At 46.9% G+C, this 18,680-nt stretch overlaps 1 protein-coding gene across 3 annotated transcripts in view; it reads right to left on the bottom strand.

Annotated features, from left to right (window-relative positions):
- CHCHD3 (coiled-coil-helix-coiled-coil-helix domain containing 3) overlaps positions 1-18,181 on the bottom strand; it is a 203,808-nt gene extending 185,627 nt beyond the window's left edge. For 2 of the 3 annotated variants that reach the window (XM_044428690.1, XM_044428700.1), the window contains exons 1-2: positions 18,063-18,181; positions 12,191-12,293 (exon numbers count right to left, since the gene is read on the bottom strand). In XM_044428690.1, coding sequence (XP_044284625.1) covers positions 12,191-12,293; positions 18,063-18,146 — 187 coding nt within the window. In that variant the 5' untranslated portion in view covers positions 18,147-18,181. The remainder of the gene's footprint in view (positions 1-12,190; positions 12,294-18,062) is intronic. The other variant, XM_044428681.1, reaches the window with a different exon arrangement.
- Positions 18,182-18,680: the final 499 nt, after the last annotated feature.

Genomic DNA, 18,680 nt, shown 5'->3' on the forward strand with positions numbered 1-18,680 from the left:
GAAAATGAAACTCAAATACTTTGGCCACCTAATGAGAAGGAAGGACTCCCTGGAGAAGAGCCTAATGCTGGGAACAATAGATGGCAAAAGAAGGAGGGGACGGCAGAGGATGAGGTGGCTGGATGGGGTCACTGAAGCAGTTGGTGTGAGCTTGAGTGGACTCCAGGGGATGGTGGAGGACAGGAAGGCCTGGAGGAGTGTTGTCCACGGGGTCGCGATGGGTCGGACACGACTTTGCGACTAGCAACAACAATCCTTCCAGGTTCTCACTGTCCACTGAAAACACACAGTATCAACAGGCATTACCAGAAATATTGTTTTATCCTCTTCATGAAGACTCTGTTTGCACATTGCTTTGGTGTAATGCATAAACACAGTGTGCTAAAATAAAATAGCAAACAACACCAGGGATTGCCAGGAACACCCCAAGTGGACAGCAGTATCAACAGCGTCATTTTAAGACACAGGAGCACAAGTATGACTACCTGCAGGAGCCTAATGCAGGCTAAACATCCCAGGTCTCTCACCAGAGTAAATTTATCAAGACCTACCCAAAGCCCACTCATTCCTTCTTGTACACCCATTTCCTCCTAACTCTTTTCCCAAACCACTTCATTCACAGTTTAGAATGCTCTCCTGCACATGTTTAGGCAGAAAATAATCCTAGAATTCCTAAAACGCTAGGAGGCATAGGACTTTTTTTCTTTCCAAGCATGGGCAGGATGGTGTCTTCGAAGTTGCAGCTCCGCTGCCCTCAGTCAAACATCTTTCCTCATACATGCAGCCCGTTGCCCTTCTAATATTACATATCCCTACATAACCTCAGTAAGAGATTATTCTGGTCCAAAAATACTGCATTCCATTACACCAAACAGTCCTGCAGTTTGCTCTGCTCCGGTGGTCCTTCATGATCCATGGGCCTGTTCAAAACACACACACACACACACACTCCATGGGGACACGTCAGTCATTATCTTCTCATGCACTCCTGACTGACACTCGGGACAAACAAGCATACTGCAAATGCAACGCCGAAAGGACGGATCCGGAGAGAAACAGGCAGAGCAGTTTACAAGTGAAGAGCACAGAAATATCCTCTTTTTGGCAAAAGCAAAACGGGCAACCACCACCAATCCTTGATGAAAAGATGACTGGAAGGAGAGCGATTTCTCACTGGGGGAAGTGGGCACCACCACCCCGGCTTCCAGGCCCAGCACATTCTCCCTGCATCCCCAGGAGACCATCCCTCCGCAAGCCACCAGAGCCCCTGCTCGGAGCCCCTTCAATGACAACGTGGGCGCCCAGCTGGTGCAGCAGCCTGCAGTGGCCTCTCTCCCCCACAGGGTGGAGTCCTTTATTTTACTTATTTTTATTTACTACATTTATATGCCGCAGCCACAGTCATGAGGCTCTCTGGGTGGCTTACAGTACATATGGTAGCAACAATTAAAACAGCTCCACAGACAACAACACGATGCAGTGCAATCCTTCCCTGCCTCCAGGCCCCATGACCAGCGTTCTGCTCCAGAGCGGATGTGCTCGGGATCCCTGCACACTTAACCCGCTGCTTTAACCAGTGCTGCTGGGGCTGCAGAAGCAACTGTCATGGGATAGCAGGAGCCTCCTACCCCTCGGTTGCCCTCACCAGAAATCTTTAAAAATACATTCTTCATTTACTTCAGCCTAGCTTCAGTTTGCTTATTCTGTGCAACAGGCTAATATGGAGCGGAAAAATGTGGGTTCAAAAAAACTGGAGGGGTTTTTGGTTCTATGGCCAACCCCCGTCCCACACTCTGCTTGCAGCCATGAACTTGAAGTTACTTGACTCTCAATGTTACTCTGGTTTTGGGGACACCTGGCTCTGCCCACCCTCAGCCCCAAAGGGCACCAGCCTCAAAATTCTGGAAGGAGATACTCTAATAATAGATTGTTTACTCTGCTTTAGTTACTGCAAGAAAAACTCGAGCATGAAGAACTGCTCAGATTGAAGACAACGTTCTGAGGCTAGAGCTGGTGGAAGGGTTAGTGGAGCCCAACTGAGATCCTCTAACTCAGCACTGCACCAACTGATATGTCAGCTAGATCATACCCTGGGAGGACGCACCTTGCTCATCATCCATGCTTACCGCAGGAAAGCAGCTACGGCAGGCGCAGCACCACAGCCCGGCCGCTGGGAGCCCCGGCTCGAGTCACACATCAGACGCCTCGTGCGGCGCACCCTCAGCCCAGACGCCTAACTGCCGCGTCGGATGGAGCAAGGTGCAAGCTCTCACTTCGCAACTCCAGTTTCCTTAATGAAGTCTTAGGGTTGTTTAAAGGTTGTTCAGCCTCCGTCCTGAGGCTTTCGCGATAGGACGGCATATAAATATTTTAAATAAATAAATAACACCAAGAATCCTTTTTGAATGAAGTTGCTTCCTTTACAGACCCATGGCCAGAGTTTAAATACTTGCTACATCACAAATTAGTGCTCAGGATGGCGTGTGTCATGCCGGCCACTAACACAAGGAGTAAAAACCTTTCATATTCAGAGGATGCTTATTACGGGTGATACAAAAGCCAGACGCGTCTTCCTGCCGTCACCTTGTGACCATCCTTCCAGAAAAGGTGGATTCCAGCGCCATAATCATCAGAAAGTGGGTTCTGCCCTATGAGCTGATCCTCCCACATTGACCAGGAAAGCATAAGCAGCCAATCACTCCACCCAGGAAATAGTATTTTCTGTGTCATTCTAAAATGAATGTTCGGCCCCATGGCTCAGAAACCAGGCCCCAGACAACAGCTTAGAAAGCGCTAAAAGCTACACTTTTCCTTGGCCACACGACAGTGGGACAGATTGTTGAGTGTGATGGAAAGCTGGGAACTGGCTTCTCACAAATTTCAAAAAAAATATTTCTTAGAGGAAGCCTGCTTTCAAAATAGGAGGCCAAGCGACTGTTTTCAGCACACGTGTGCCACACACCACATTTCTCACACATTATAGGAACTGTTTGCACAAGCCATCAAGCACATCTCACAGGGGGCTGTTCAGATTACAGCCAAATTGCAGAACTCACATTTTAATTTGTTTTTAATTAATCTGTTAATCATAGCAATTAATTGATTAATGCTTTCAAGCCCTGTCGTGCAATTTGGTAACTCGAGTGCACTCTTTCAAGATTCAGGATGCCTTTCCTTTAAGTCACTTTAAAACAAAGCGCTTAATAATGCATGCAAGCTATTGGGGGGGGGGGGGATGAAAACAAAGTTATTAGTAGCATTTGTCTCTTGTTTGGCCCCAGAGGGAAAGGAAATTCTGTTTTAAGTGTTTTGCTTCTGTTTAGCTGGGAGGGCTAACTAGCAGCACTTTCGGGCGGAAATATCATGCCATGTACTTAGTCTGCCTAATTGGACTGCAGACATAAAGCTTTGGTAATACTTGGCAGAAGAATATAAAACAAACAGCAGATCTGTACCTCTAATTTGTTCCTCGTATGAAAGATCTTCGCAACTGTACAGAGATCAGCAAAGAAAGAAAACAAGGTTCTCAGAAGAACTGAGAATCCACACCAAAAGGAACACTGTCGGTCTTTCCGCTTCTCTCAGCTTGGGGCGGCCTACACAATGCTCCCAGTATCTCGGCTCTTGGTAAGGAACTGGGAAGTGAATTATGGGAGTTTGCCTTTGTCTCCCTGCCTTACTTCACCCCAGTCCACAGATCGAAGTCTTCTGCGTGCCCAGATTCAGGAAGCAAAAGAATTTGAGGCAGAAGCAGGAGATCGAATCCAAGACAAGAGTCCCAAGCAAGGGACGATACTGTCCGAGGGTCTACGCAAGAGGAAGCCAAGTACCGGCAGCACGGGTACTGCTGTGCCTCGTTAGGAAGCGAGGAAGCGACACGATCCTTGCCTGTCCATCTAACTCTACTGGGAAACTTGTGTCTGGGGATGCACACCTCCCGCCACCGTTGCTTCCCCCTTGACCTCACCATCCACACCATTTCCAAGGAGATACCCCTGGGCTGCCTCTGCCTTCTGCTCGCATAAGCCCTCAGGGATTTCTCCCAAGCCTAAGTCTAGCAGCCCTCGACTTCTGAATGCATATAAATTTTTATGTAAGCTAAAAACCAAGCGCCCCAGAAAGCGGTATGAAGCCACTGGACAAACTAGAAACCAACAACTGAGAGATTTATCTATCCCTGCACCTCAGATGAAAAAGGAAGAAAATCGTGACATTAATGGCTTGTGGTCTCTGTCTGGCAGCTGGAAATCAGGAGAGGTTGAGCTTTGGTCTAAAAATCTTTCATACTTCTTAAACATCCCTCTGCAGCTTTAAGGGGCAACAGTCAATAAAACTGCATCGTGAGAATGGCATTCAGCAGCAGAAACATGAGCCAGATACAAATCTTTACCATTCACGTTTACTTCTGTTGCTCCAACAGGTAGTTCTGTTTCCAGTACAAAGCCCAGACAAAGAGGGGGAAGGACCACAATATAAAAGTCTGCCTTTTCAACCCCCCAAAAACTGATTTAAAAAAAAGAGAGAGAGATGAGGAGGGAGATTATTTTTAAACACACACAACAAAAAATCGTGCTTTTTTAAAAAAATGCTTCATCTATAAATTGTAAAACTATCACACAGGACCCTTATACAGCATGTATCTGCATTCAGTAAAAACCAAAACAGAGCAATTCTAGATCTGGGACAGAGTGCATGAAATTTCATTTTAAATAATCCACCTGAGACCAGAGAAGCTCATAATATTCTTCACCAGAATTATCTATTTTATAGTACCTATGAAAATTAAAAATGGCATCCTCAAGGAATACCTGCTCCAAGGACCAAAAGCTACTGGCAGGGAAACCAGCCAACATTATCCATGCTGCCCTAAACCTGATCAGGACATCAGATTCTCTCCCCCACCCCGGGGGTGTGTGTGTGTGTGTGTGTGTGTGTGTGTGTGTGTGTGTGTGTGTGTGAGAGAGAGAGAGAGAGAGAGAGAGACAGAGAGAGAGAGAGACAGAGAGAGAGAGAGAGAGACAGAGACAGAGACACTAACCAACACATCCTCTGGTATAACTCTGGACTTTTTAAAAACTTTATTTTTTCCCCAAACACAGGATTCTGAATAAGCAAACCTAACTAGCAAAGCTTTTAACATGTCTGCAAGGCTTGCTGACTGCTCCCTTTGGCACAGTCTCACACTTGAGTGTTCATTTCTGCCTCCCACCCTTTACAAGCGGCCAGAGTAGACTGTAATGTGACCTTATTTTATCGTTATGGTAACAGTTCTGCAGCACAGCGCTGAATGGTAAAAACTTTGCTATGGCTACCAGAAGTAGAGAAGCTTGCAACGCTATCCTTTCCACCCCACTCTATTTAATTCTTGATTTCTTGGTGCAGTCTCTACACCGGAAGAGGCCGCCACAACCCGCCAGGAGAAGGGTTAATTTGGAGCTCCGGCATACAGTGCGTGTTTTGGCAAATGCGCCTGTAGCACAATCTTGAACAGAAATCCACTTTTTCCACCATTTTCTGTTAATGACTGCCCTCCACCCATTTGTAGTCTTTTTCGGTGCAGTTATATGGCTGCCCATCTGAGCTGACTAAAAAACGCTAGTTACACGTAAAAACCAAACGTCTAAAGAGGAAGGCATTTCACCTCCTAATTCACTGACAGTGACACTGGAACTGTTCCTCGAAAAGAGCTTCAAACTTTTGAAATACCAGCAACCATCTGTGTGCCATGCAACTGAGAGCACAGTACCGGGGTCGAGGACATGGGGACAAACCACAGCCCAGACTAACTGCTGCAGATTCTTCAGAAGCTGTCAGAGGGAACCCAGCTAAGCCCTATCACACGCAACGGATCTTTTCAGGAAAGTAAATTGACTTTCCCTATCAAGGCACCTTAAATTAAACATCTTTGTCTGGCTCATTCTACAGAACATTAGAAGTTAGTTATACTCCAGTTTCATCCCTTCGTCATAATAAAGGAATACCTCACTTATCTAGACCTTGCATAGAAGCTTGTGTCAAAAGAGGGCTTTTAACATATCACTTCTCTATTCATCACCAATCTTCAGCCACCTTTCACATTCTCCAAGATATAACCAGAGCTGGAGAAGGAAAAAGAACAAAAGACAGAAGAAAGGAGTAACAAGGTATGCCCAGAAGTATTACATTAATACAATATGCCGCAAAAAGAAAAAGGGAACAGAAAAAGATTGATTGTTTACTGTAAACAAAAATAAACACCAATTATCATTTATATGACCTCCAATCATTGAATACTGCACTTTACAGAAGTACACAGAGGCCAGAATCATGTGCCAAGGGAATTACAATCTAGCATTTGACACAAAGGAGATGGTGAAGGAGAGAGAAAACTTGGCTTACCTGCAGTAGAGTGCAGTAGCTCTAACGCTACAAAAGGCACCAAGAAAATATAAGTTTTGCAAAAGGAATTTGAAAAAGACGGCATATTATTACGGTATGTATATAGAAGCTTCACTTCACGTAAAGTATACACTATTTTCCCTGCACGTGAAATGAGAAACTGCCACTTTGAAACTATGGCAACATGGCTTCCTGCAGCACAACAGGGAGAGCTTGCCGGCTTGTGCAGAGGGGCCCGGCGTCAGGGGTGATGCTGCGCTATCGAATACGGCAACCCGTGCAGACGGCAGCGCTCGGCGTGTCAGGGCTTCCACCAGGAAAAGCCAAGCTTCAGTGAGTGCAGAACTCAAGCTCGGCCTCTGACAGGACGAGAACATGGCCCCAGTGGCGCACGTCACCCTGCACACGCGACTCAGAGAGCAAGCTTTGTGCTGCAGGCTCCGCAGCTCCACGGGCTGGGCACCACAGAGCTCGGAGTTCGTCTTAAAGACATACGAAGAGTGCCCTCCTCGGGATGCCATCCTTTAGAACGGCGATGCAAACGAGCCGTCTTCACACAACCCCAGGGCCTGCCACCACACCTTCCCAAGAGCTGGAGGACAGAGGCCGCCCTGGCCACAGCCACCACGGTTGTGGGGACAGCTCTACTCACCCTTCTCCACCCCCACGCAGGAAAGGCAACCTGGGAGCTGCCCGGGCCCCACGAAAGGGCTCCGGCGCCTTCCTCCCTTTTGAGAGGCCCTGTCCACGGCACCCTAAGTGGGAGCTCCCCATCCCTGACACTGGAACAACTCCCCTCCGAGGAAAGGTAACAACATCAGGGCCCGTTCGCTTGGAGAAGGGGAGAGCGAAGGGACACACGACAGGTGTTCAAATTCATGCAAGGTGAGGAGAGAGTGAACAGGGCTGGCCTGTTTCTCCTTCAGAATGCTACACCCCAACGGAAGCTGACTGGTGGAATATTCAAGGCGGATCAAAGGAAGGCCTTCTTCACGCAGCTCTTGGAATTCTCTCCCATTTCAACTATGAAATCCCCTACCATGCACTATTTATTTATTTATTTATTCGATTTATATCCTGCCTTTTTCCTGCAAAGGGCTCAAGGCAACTGACATCATTCTCCTCCTCCTTCTTATCCCCACAACATCAACCCTGCGAGGTAGGGTGGGCTGAGAGTCTGTGACTGGCCCAAAGTCACCCAGTTGGCTCCATGGCCGAGCGGAGACTAGAACCCAGATCGTCTGAGTCCCAGTCCCGTGCTCTGAACCACCACACCACACCGGCTCTCACACTGGATAAACAGATGGCCACCAATTTCATGGATAGGTTAAAAGGAGCAAAATCGCGGAGGACAAGACTATCAAGGCCACTAGTCCAGATGGCTATCTGCCGCCAGTATCAGAGGCAGCAGTGTGCTTAGGTGCAACAGATGCTGGGGAACATGGAGAGGGAGAAGATACTGCGCTCACATCCTACTTTTCCCTACCGCAAGCTGTTTGACCACTGGATGGACCCTTGGTCCTATGCAGCAGGGTTCTTCTCCTTATATTAGTGGTGCTCTCAGGCACTGAGGGAAGGCCAAGAGTCACAGGAGCTGCGTTTAAACAAATAATAAACCAGCACAACCACAGTATTGGGCTAAATGATAAATACCCCGCCAAAGAGTGACCAGTCGCAAGCAAACAGTAATCTCTGTTTCCAAGTCCTGTCTTTAAGGCACAGCAGAGGTTCTGGATAAACATCACTTCCATTTAAAAGTGTATTTTGAATGAGCCGAATGTCTTCTCTTTGGTCCCAAATTTTTCCTATAGGAGTTTTCACAAACGACATTCCAATACTATTTTACTGTTTGCGGTCTTTTCTGTTGCTTCATCTCGTGTGCCCAATCTATTTCTCAGGGTCACCTTGTCAGCCCTTTCCTGCCTCCTTTGGAATTCGCTTTGCATAGTGGATGTTTGTTCCATTGTGGTTCACATTTCTTGTCTGGCTGGTTTAGGGGGATTCCAAGTATAACCTGAGAGGAAAAATCTCTCACACACAAAGACTTTATCCAAAGGGAATCGATTCTTCTTGATTCTATCGCAGCAAATGCAAACCGGTATGAAACAGAAGTTAGCTTACTTTAGCGAAGCTGCAATCGTGGTCTTTAACCGGGAACAAGTTCCTGTCACACAAAGCACCTAAATGCCAGCACTGTTTAATTCTGCCGCTTTTTCTTAAACTGACAAGGGAAAAAAATTCATTACTGTGGCCTTTCCAGCTTTAGTATATTCCTTTTTAGTCTATTCTAATAAAGGTGAACATCTCAGAAACTGTGGCCTCTCCAGCAACAGTTAAATGCCTTGGTTCATGCATGATCTCCTTTCATACCAGTGAGGAACCCATTAAACTATCCGACTGCGGTGGTCCTCAATTTGTATGCACAACCACAAGGAAAACTTTGCACTGTTTATAAAAGCTGGACCCATTGTACAAATCCAAGTGGCTGGAAGCAAAATTAAACTTATCTTTCTTGATGGTATCCGTGGCCATTTACCTCATCTGCTCATTCAAGAAATACAAAAACTAATAAGACTTTCACATCGAAAAGACTCCACTCCGTATCGTCATGTAACAGCAGCAAACAGATCGTCCCCATGTCCATACGTTTATGCAAATATGCTCTTCTGGATCATTAAGTTAGAACCTGAATTATTGCTGGAATTATTACACGCAATATTTTATCTTAAAAATAATTAAAATGTGACACGTAACTGAAGTGTGGCATTTTTATTGCACCATCTATATTAGGTGGCTGAAAGAGTTACCATTACCATTTCTAATATGTTTTTCTCAGAACTGCTGGCTCCTGAATACTGTGTAAAAAGGAAGCTGCAAAATACAATTTACATCATGTAGAATTTATAGAATCATAGAACAGTAGCGCTGGAAGAAGCCGGCGATGGAGGACTCGGAAGTATTCCTTCGGGAGGACTGTCCAGCTGCATCTTGACTGTGCTCACTGCCCGCCACCTGTCCAGGTCATTGGTTCTGTTGCCAAATTGCTCAAACAGTTAGGAAGTCAAGCCATTTTCCCACATCCTGGTATATGCTGTAAAACTTCCATACAAGAGCTATGGGATGAAGACAATTTTGGATTCGCTTCACAGGCTGCTCAGGTCTCCTCCTACAGAGACAGTGCGCCTGGTTTTGAGGAAGTGACCCACTGGAGGAAAAGAAAACTGGCCGCCATGCTGGTGACCAAGAAGCAAAGGGCTGCGTTTCCCCCCACCTTTCCAAGGGAAGATTTTGTAAGGCGACCCAAGGCACAACCTGGAAAAGAAGCTGGAGTCTTAGCTTTAGGTCAGCTGGGGCACATCAATCAGGAGAGTACCCCAGAACCACGAGTGGGGAACACAAGGCCACAGAACCACGTAAGAGAGGCCACTGCCAGGTTGCGGAAAGCAGGAAGCAGGAGAGAGCGGCACAGCACCTTGCTCCAAATGCCCACGTCTCGGAAGACCCTCGCTCCGCATGGCTCAGGAGTACATCTGGAATACCCTCCATGGACAGCCTTTGATATACTGGCCCCCTCCCTGAGCAATTCCTTACCTGCTGATGTCAGACAAGCACCAACGTATTTGAATTTTTTTCTTTAAAAAATCCATGTCTTCCCAGAATTACCAGCTAAAATTTTGTTACCATGACCTGTTTTTAAGTATTTTAATTATATACTCTGGCTACCTGTTCTTTTTACTGTTCACATTTCAGCAATCTTTTTACGATATAGATTGGAATATAAATCCTGCAAATCAGTACATAAATCACATACATGGCAGATGGTAAGGGCATTCCAGCCTTCAGTCTCTGGACGAGAGGTGGGCAGATCATGGCTCTACCAATCTTGGGGAATTCATCTCCCAAAAGCCCCCAGCTTAGCCAATAGTTCAGAATGTTGCAAGCTGAAGTCTGAAGCATTTGCAGATCTACACTCCAGCCACCCTGCTCTGGGCAACTAGACATGCCGCTGGCACAGCCCATGTGATCTAGCAATAAAGAAAACAGACAGTACACGACCTCTCTCCAGCTGCAAGTTAGGAGTTGCCAAACCCTCTAAGATCCCATCCAACAGCTCTTAATGCCAGTACAGAGCAACAAAAGGGGCCACAGTTCATCCCTTAAGGTACAACAACTACAAAAGAGCAAGCTGACAACTATGGCAATGCTCACACAACAAACAAGGCTTCAGCCTACAGCAGCCCATGTTCCCTTTTCAATCATCCTTTTCATGCCTTCATCGTTAAATAGTGCAGTAACTTTTCAGGAATCCAGCACCACTTAAAGCAAAATTAAACCACAATATTTGCCTATCATGCTGACACTCTGCTTCTGACACATGCATTCAAAAAATACTCAAAAGCTGGTCCGATTGAATTACTTGTCATCACACAGCCCTAGGAAAGAATGAAAGATTCTTTAAAGTGTTGACCCGTGTTAAACATTTGGTAATGCTTCAAGTCACCCAAATAATCAGAAGAAGATGTTTGCAAGAAGGCAACTCCAGAGTTTTATTTAAGTTGTAGCTTACTTTTCTCCCTTGCTTTGTCTACAGGCTTACATCGGCAACTATCACCATATGCTAAAAACCACTCCTCACTGGAAATGCTCTTTAAAGAAAAGGAAATTTCAAGTGATGATAACTTTCAGGAGTTCAATAATTCCCATTAACATACCTAAAAGACAGGTGTGTTGCATTAGAATCACTCTCTGCTTTTTCCTTCTAGTTCCCCTAGTTTTTCCTCTAGTTTTGTCTTTCCCTCAGTTCACCCACCAGTGAACCCAAAGATGTAAAAGAAGCTCTGGCGGCAGAGAAAACAGCTTTCTTTGCAATATGCTAAAAGCAAACGAATCCATCCTTCACACAGGAAGCAGGCTTCTTCTGCAAAATAGCAGACCATTCCCCTCTCGCCCTGGCAAGAAGACTCTTCGCCTGATAAGAACACAGAAAGTGTACTTCGGCAGTACTTCCCTGTCCGTGATACAGCCCTGTATACACCTGGATGTCAAGCTACCATATAGATCAGCCTATAAGATGACTCTTGAAACCAGAAACAGCAAAGCAAAAATTGGGAGTCAACTTACACATCCAATATATGACAAACGCCACAAGGTTGACCTCGTCTTATATACGTGTCATTTTACATGTCAATTTATACAGTATATATTCTACTCTGCAGCTTCTAAGTAGGTGCAGGGCTGTGTCACAGTTAGGCAAATGGTCTCTGCCCGTGCGGCAGCCAAGACACAACTCCAGGGCTTGCACGGGAACAAACACTACAGAAGGATTTGTTTGTGAGCGGTTGCAAGAGGGAGGAAAGAGAAAATGCTCACTGGGGAGCTTAAAATCAGAGCATTCTTAAAAAACAACACCCTCTCTGCCAAAAGCTGTAGAAGGCAATCAAGCAGCTTTGTATTGCTACTTGCAGCACAGAAATGCACTTTTCAAAAGAAATGCCAGCACTGGCTTGGGTTGTGTTTCTATAATCAGAGAGAGCTGGCGTGGTGAGTGTGCTGGGCTGGTGAAGTGGGGGATCAGGGTTCTAGCCCCCACACGGCCAGTCTCAGCCAAACCTACCTCACAGGGTTGTTGCTGTGAGAATGATGTGGGGTGGAGGACCACCACCTTGGCTTCCTTTCAAGTGGAAAAAAGCAGCGTATAAATGCGATATAACAATAGTAATTTAAAAAACGCAAACATGCACAGGATTGGGCCCCCTGTGGTTCACTAACATAATTCCAGAGACGCTAAATTAATTTCAGAGATATATTATAACTGAAATACCTCCAATTGAGCCATGCCCACCAGATCCCGATTTCTGCTGAGACCTTCCGCCAGGTGAAGACTCCTTCATACGCTCTATAACATGTTCAGACAGCTGAGGAGAGAATGAACAGAAGAAACACCAATAATGCTGCTTGATCCAGCTCCAGACACAGGGTTGCTTTGCTTTATTCTATAAAGACATATTTATTATTAAAAATACATTCCTGCATGGTTCAACATCTTGTACAATGTAATGTAACTCTCAAGTAAATCTTGTTATGTGTGAGTGATGAATAACCCATCATCTCCTCCCGGTCCAGCCCAACTGAAGTAAAACCTTCCTTGAATTCTTGCTAGCCTTTCCTCTGAAGAAGAACACTAATGAAATTTCTTAATGGGTGCTGTATGATTTTGTAGGCCTTGTTTAGAGGCCGCTATCGTTCAAATGCTTCTGTCAATACAAAAACAGTGATATCAATGGGACCTCGTTCCACCTAAGTATGATTGTGACTGGGATGCAAGCCCTGGTGAAAATCAAAGCAAACAACTGGAGTTCCACTGTGCTGAACAGTAACACAGGTATTAACAGCATATATTTGTAAATGCTAAACCCCCAGGGGCAGAAGTAATGTTAATGCACAACATTATCACACCAGCAAGAATTCCTGTCTTGTTGGTAAATTAGCATGTTCCAACAAGAGAGAGCCAGATACTATTTTCGTCTCTCTATGTTGTTTGCTACCTGTGTTCCATAAAATGCAGGGACCTCCAGCTGGGCCGTGTCGCAGGGACACGGAAGTGCATGCTCACAGGTGAAGGAACAAAGGCAGGCGGAAGAATTAAAGAATCGGTAGCAGCCGAGAGAAGCATGAGGAAATCAAAGAGACAGAAGGAACAATCTCCTCCTCAGATGCCACCCCAGTATCTCCCTGTTTCATCACTTGCCTTTTATTTTTCTTTTGAAGTGCCGCTGCTAAGAGCTTTTGCATAAGCTTCAGAAGCCACATCCATGACACTAAGAGCCCCTTGTAAGTGTCTTTGAGAAACGGGAGGGAGGTGTCAAGACGAAAGGGAACTACAAGACAGAGCAAGGCACAGCGGCAGCAACCAGTGAGAAAGCAGCAGGATGGTCATTAGATGGCGGGGCCAGGATTTTGGATACCAGACACTTAAAATTCTATGCTACTGTAACACTTACATATGTTTTACATTGGGTTTTATTTTTTGTGGGCTAATCTTTTTGGTATGTTTTAATGTTTAGTATGTTTTATGTTTGTCTGCCAGCTGAGAAGAATGGTATAACCTGGAGTCCTGCACTCAGCAAGGGATTGAAACCAACTGCCCTCTGGCCACTTCCAACTCTACTATTCTATGATTTGTATTACATATTGTACTTGTATGTGTTGTTATAAACTGCCCAGGGAAGCTTTGGCTGTTGCAGCACAGTAAATAAAGACGCACAAAAACTTTACACAGCAGCAGCCATTCACTGGTGAACAGAGAAATTTAATTTCCAGGCAGGTTAATATTAAAGCACCCACCTTCAGCCTCCAGCTTGGATTTGTTAAGGGTCTACCAGAGCCTCGCAAAAAGTCTAGCAAGGCACTGAAATAAAAGCCTGCAAATTCCAAGCCACCTGGACTCTTCAGATAAGCAAGTTATTTAACAGATGCCTGCTGATCACGACTGCTTTCAAGATGTTTTTTTTGTTTGCAACGTTTCCAGACATCAAAGATGGGGAGTCTGGGATTACAAGCACACTGTGCACCCTAAGTAAATGATCAAATGTGATCGCTATAGCGGGGTGTAACCATTAGAAGGGGCAGCTCCGAAAAGGCGCACTTTTGTGCAGGGGAGGTGACTCAAGTGACGCACAGACAAAAAGACCTTCTGTAAGTTACCAGTGGAAAACAGAAGCTGGAAACTGCTGTTCAAATGAACCGGATTGTGAGTGAAGAGCAGAGGAAGGCAGGGAACAAGACCTGGGAGCCGAGAGCTGCAGGGAAGGAGTCTGGCAGTTTGAAAGCATGAAAAACCATGATGTGCAGATGGGCAGTCTTTGCAGGTTCAGTTGGAGGGCTGGCCATCTAAGCTTCAACCACAATCAAAGTAGAGGAAAAATGCTAACTTGCACAAGTCTAAATAACCTTTTTTAGTTCCAGATGCCCACAACTTGCCGGAGTCTGGCCTAAACGGTCAAGTCTCAACAGACTTCCAGTTTAATCTCAGCCCCTGAGTGCCACCTCAAAGAAAAACTTGGAGCGTGTTTGTAAATGATATTCAAGCTTTGGCAAGGTGCCACGGGGAGAGAGTCCTATTATTGGAAGGTCTGCCAGAACTGCTATTCTATTCACAGGAGTACAACTCTACTCTCATTAGATCTTACATGTTACTTTGGCTGTAATCCTCAAATTAATCCAATGCACTGCAAGTTTACTGTTAAAGGCGTCCCACTGCACTCAATGGGGGTTTTCCCAAGTAGCTTCACCTAAAACTTCCAGATGTTTATTCAGAAATAGGTCTCACTGTGTGTAGAAGGTAAGAAGTTCCACTAGTTAGAGCTCAATGGTACGTATCTCCAAAGTAAGTGTGCATAGGACTGAAGCTTTCCAGTGTATTCAGTTGATGTTTACTCAAAAGTAAACACACTGGGGTGAAGGGTTCTTACCCCCAGGTAAGTACGCTCAGGACTGGACTGGACTGGACTGGACTGGACTGGAAGGGAATGCTGCATTATAAAAACTCAGATCCATGTGTTCCATTATTCTCCAAAAGCTAGAAAGGTTAAGTTGCACGAGTGTGTGTGTGTGTGTGTGTGTGTGTGTGGGAGGGGGCACTCTTCTATGCTTCACCACAGCCTGCACTTTATTCAATAAGACAGCAGACGAGGCCAAACACCTGATCACTGCCTCCTACACCTGCGAGCATCCTAGGGGCTTAGCAAGGGGTAATTTCCCCCTCCTGTGACAATGATGGATCAAACATTTAAAAATACTTAACTTGAGCTGCCTACCCTGTAATAAAGCAAATGGCAGAGTTTGGGGTGAAAGGGCAGTGAGCTAGAAAAAGCAGGCAGAAAGAAACAGAGCTGCTGGATGAAACATCTGTATACAAAGAACCAATCCAGAGTCGAGAGGTAGGATTAGAAACACATAATGGGATATATCCAATTCTGCAAGGCTGCTCTGGAGAACAGTACAGTCAGTGTTACAGAAGCTGCCGAGAAGTCAAGGAGAATCGACAGAATGTCCAATGTGGCTTCAGTCTGAAAACCAGATCTGAAGCCAAACGTGATGTGGATTGAGATGATCGCTGTCACTCACAACTGGTCAACGTCAACCGGCTCAAAACAGGGTGGCACGGTTGTTGGCAAGAGCTAATCCACACTGCCGTATCACGCCAATTTTATATCAGCTTCATTGGCTACCAGTTGAAGTCCAGGCACAATCTGAAGTGCTTGTTTTGACATATAAAGTCCTAAACAGCTTGAGGCGAGGGTTACCTGACTGCCCTTCTGAAAGAGCCATCCTCGAAGGAGGTGAGGAGGAAGGGAACAAAAGAGGACCCTTTGCAGTGATCAAACTCACCTCTGGAATAGCCTCCCTAGAGCTGTTCACCTGGTGAAAATGGCTTTATTCACCAGATATTGTAATAACTGACTGTTATTGTAATAATTTAAAAATCATTTTATGACTTTAACTCACCACACTTTAATTAATACTCATAGTTATTTGTTGTTGAATATAGTTGTAATAATATTTGTTATTAGATAGATAGATCAATAGATAGATATAGTTTTGACTGTTTTATCATCAGCTTATTTTTCCTTTTTATCATTTGTTTTTGTTTTCTTTTTATCATTGGTTTTTCTCATTTCTCATTTGTTTTTATTGCTGTGATTGTGAACCACTTAGAGAGTCCGATAGGTCTATTGAAGCTGGTTATAAGATCGATCGATCAATCAATTGATCAATCAATCAATCATTGCCCGTTTGATCACCAAACCCAAAAATCACATATTACAGAAGGGACAATGATGATTTAAATTTAGGGAGTGTGCTGTCTTCCTTTTGTTGTGGAAAAGAAGCCTTACAAATTCTTTGTAATGTCAGAATTTAGGTTTTTTTAAGATTTTATTACTGTCTTTATATATTTTCATTTAATCCTGTGTTATTTATTGTATGGTACTGTATTGCATTCTTTTTGCTCTTTTGCTCATTTCTTCTATAATGCACCCAGATGCATTTCTATAATGCACCCAGAGAACATATATTATTTGGCACGTTAAAAATGTCATTGCAAAATTTATGTAATTACTGGTTTAAGACTAAAGTTAAGGTTACCTTATGTCAGCTCAAGCTCCATAAACTCAGGCAATTTGCAGCTAAGACCAATGCTAGTATTAGCCACCTTAACTGCTTTTCCACAGGGTCCAGGCAGCAGTTATCAATTGACATGTTACCAAGCCACTTCAAAGGCCGAGATAGTAAGTAAGGGCAACAGGCACTCCTCCAAAACATTTCCGCTACCCTAGTTGCCTTCCAAACTTCCCAACATACCTTTCCCTGCCTAGCAACTGCCCGTGACAGCTCTTCGACCTCGAAACGTCTTCTGCAGTTCACCTCTGCTTCAGGGTTTAGGGCACGCTAGATTGTGTGATGCTTCCAAAGGAGCATTAGCTTCCACAACTGCTGCCCTGAGCAAGAAGGCAGCTGAACAAGCCAAAGCAACTGCTCCCTGTAACTGCTACCCACAAACCCTCTCTGGCATCTGAGCACAGGAGCAGTGTGTCTGTGCCCTCCTCCCACGGAACAGAGACCACGAGAACAGCCAGGGTGGGCCAGATCAACGAACTACCAAGTGCGGCTTCCTGCTTCCCAGAAGAGTCAACCCATGACCCCAGGAGAAGCCCACAAGCTAGGCGGGGAGCGAAGGGCACGTCCTTGTTCTCCAGCAGCTAATTCTCAATGGCACATTGCCCCTGACCATGGCGAATGAGAACAAACAGCCACGCTGCATCAGACAAGGTCCATCAGTGCTCTGCACCCACCGGGGCAAACCAGCTGCCCACAGGATCCCTGAAGCAGGATGAGGGCAAGCCCTGTCCGAGATGCTCAGCAGCTGGCCTGCACAGGCAAGCTGACTTTCATAACAAAGACCTGAAACTTTTTCTAATAGGACAGGATAGAAAAGCTTCAAATAGACAGAGAATAAATAGTAGAGGCAGCACGTGGCCAGCAAGGGTAGTGGCCAAGGGCAGCCGCCTCCTGCATCACATCAGCATGACAAGGGCAGAATGTATCAGCTCCTTCCAATTCCGGGGGAGGGGGGGGAAGGGCAGCTGTCACTGCATCTTTGGGTGGGGAATCGCACAGGTCAGCCGTGCCCCAATCAGGCAGCAGGCGATGCTGCAGGTTAAACATGTGCACACCAGCTGCCAGCCGCCAAGATTCATCTTGCTCCAGCCGGCCCTCGAATCATGCAGCAGGGAGTTCCACAGGTTAACCGTGGGCCAACCGGCCGGCCCCCAACGGAGCCTCAGCATTTCCGCAGGTTAACCATGCGCCCCCGCCCCGCAACTCGTGCAGGGACCCCGGTTCCCTGAGGGGGCCCTTCCCTGGCCCCTCTGCTCCCTCCCTGCAGGAGCCCCTGAGAGGCGCGGAGCAGGAGGAGCAGGCGCAGCAGGCGCCCAGCTCTGCGGGCAGAGCCCCCCCACGGCTGCTCCCGCTCCACCGCGGCCCCGACCGGACCAGCAGCCTGCCAGGGGCCGGCGGGCAGCCCCCGGTGAGGCGGGGCCGGGCCGGGCCTGGCCAAGCGGACGGGCCCCCGCCAAGAGAGCGCTCGAAGGCCCCGGCGCAGCGCAGCGCAGCGCGGCGCTCACCCGCACGCCCTTCACCACCGTGATGTTGTCATTCTCGTCCGCCTCGAAGGTGACCCTGCGCGGAGCGCTGCCGCCGCCTCCCATGGCGCCCAGACCGGTGAAGGCGACTAGGCCGCAAAGCCGCGGGACAAGGTGCCCGCCCGGCTGGCCCCGCCTCCCTCGCGCCGCCATTGGTCCGCCGCGCCCGCGGCCCGCCTCCCGCGCTGGCACGAGACGCTCCCATTGGCGCGGAAGCGGTCGCCCGTAGCAACAGTCCGCCCCGGCAAGCGACGGCGGCCGCGTGGAAAGTTTTCCGTCGCCGCCCTCCCGTGTGTCCCGAGCGGTGAAACTTCTTCGGGAAGAGGCGGAACTACGGATCCCAGGATGCACCGAGGCAAGGGGAAACCGAGCACCGCGCCTCGCGGTGACGGCTGGGAAATGCAGTTTCGTCGAGAGTCCAACGAAGAGCGAGCGGGGCAACCTCCAAAGAGTCGCCGCGCGCTTGGCCGTGGAAACCGCCCTGAACTCTGGAACACGTGCGTGTGGACGTGTGAATGCTATTACTGGCAATCGCTGCACCCGTAAGCCTCACGCAACCGGCTTACTCGGAGTAAGCCCCATTAACTCAATGGCCGTTAC

Source organism: Varanus komodoensis, unplaced genomic scaffold, assembly GCF_004798865.1.
Source record: "Varanus komodoensis strain SLA01 unplaced genomic scaffold, ASM479886v1 scaffold1, whole genome shotgun sequence".
Taxonomy (NCBI): domain Eukaryota; kingdom Metazoa; phylum Chordata; class Lepidosauria; order Squamata; family Varanidae; genus Varanus; species Varanus komodoensis.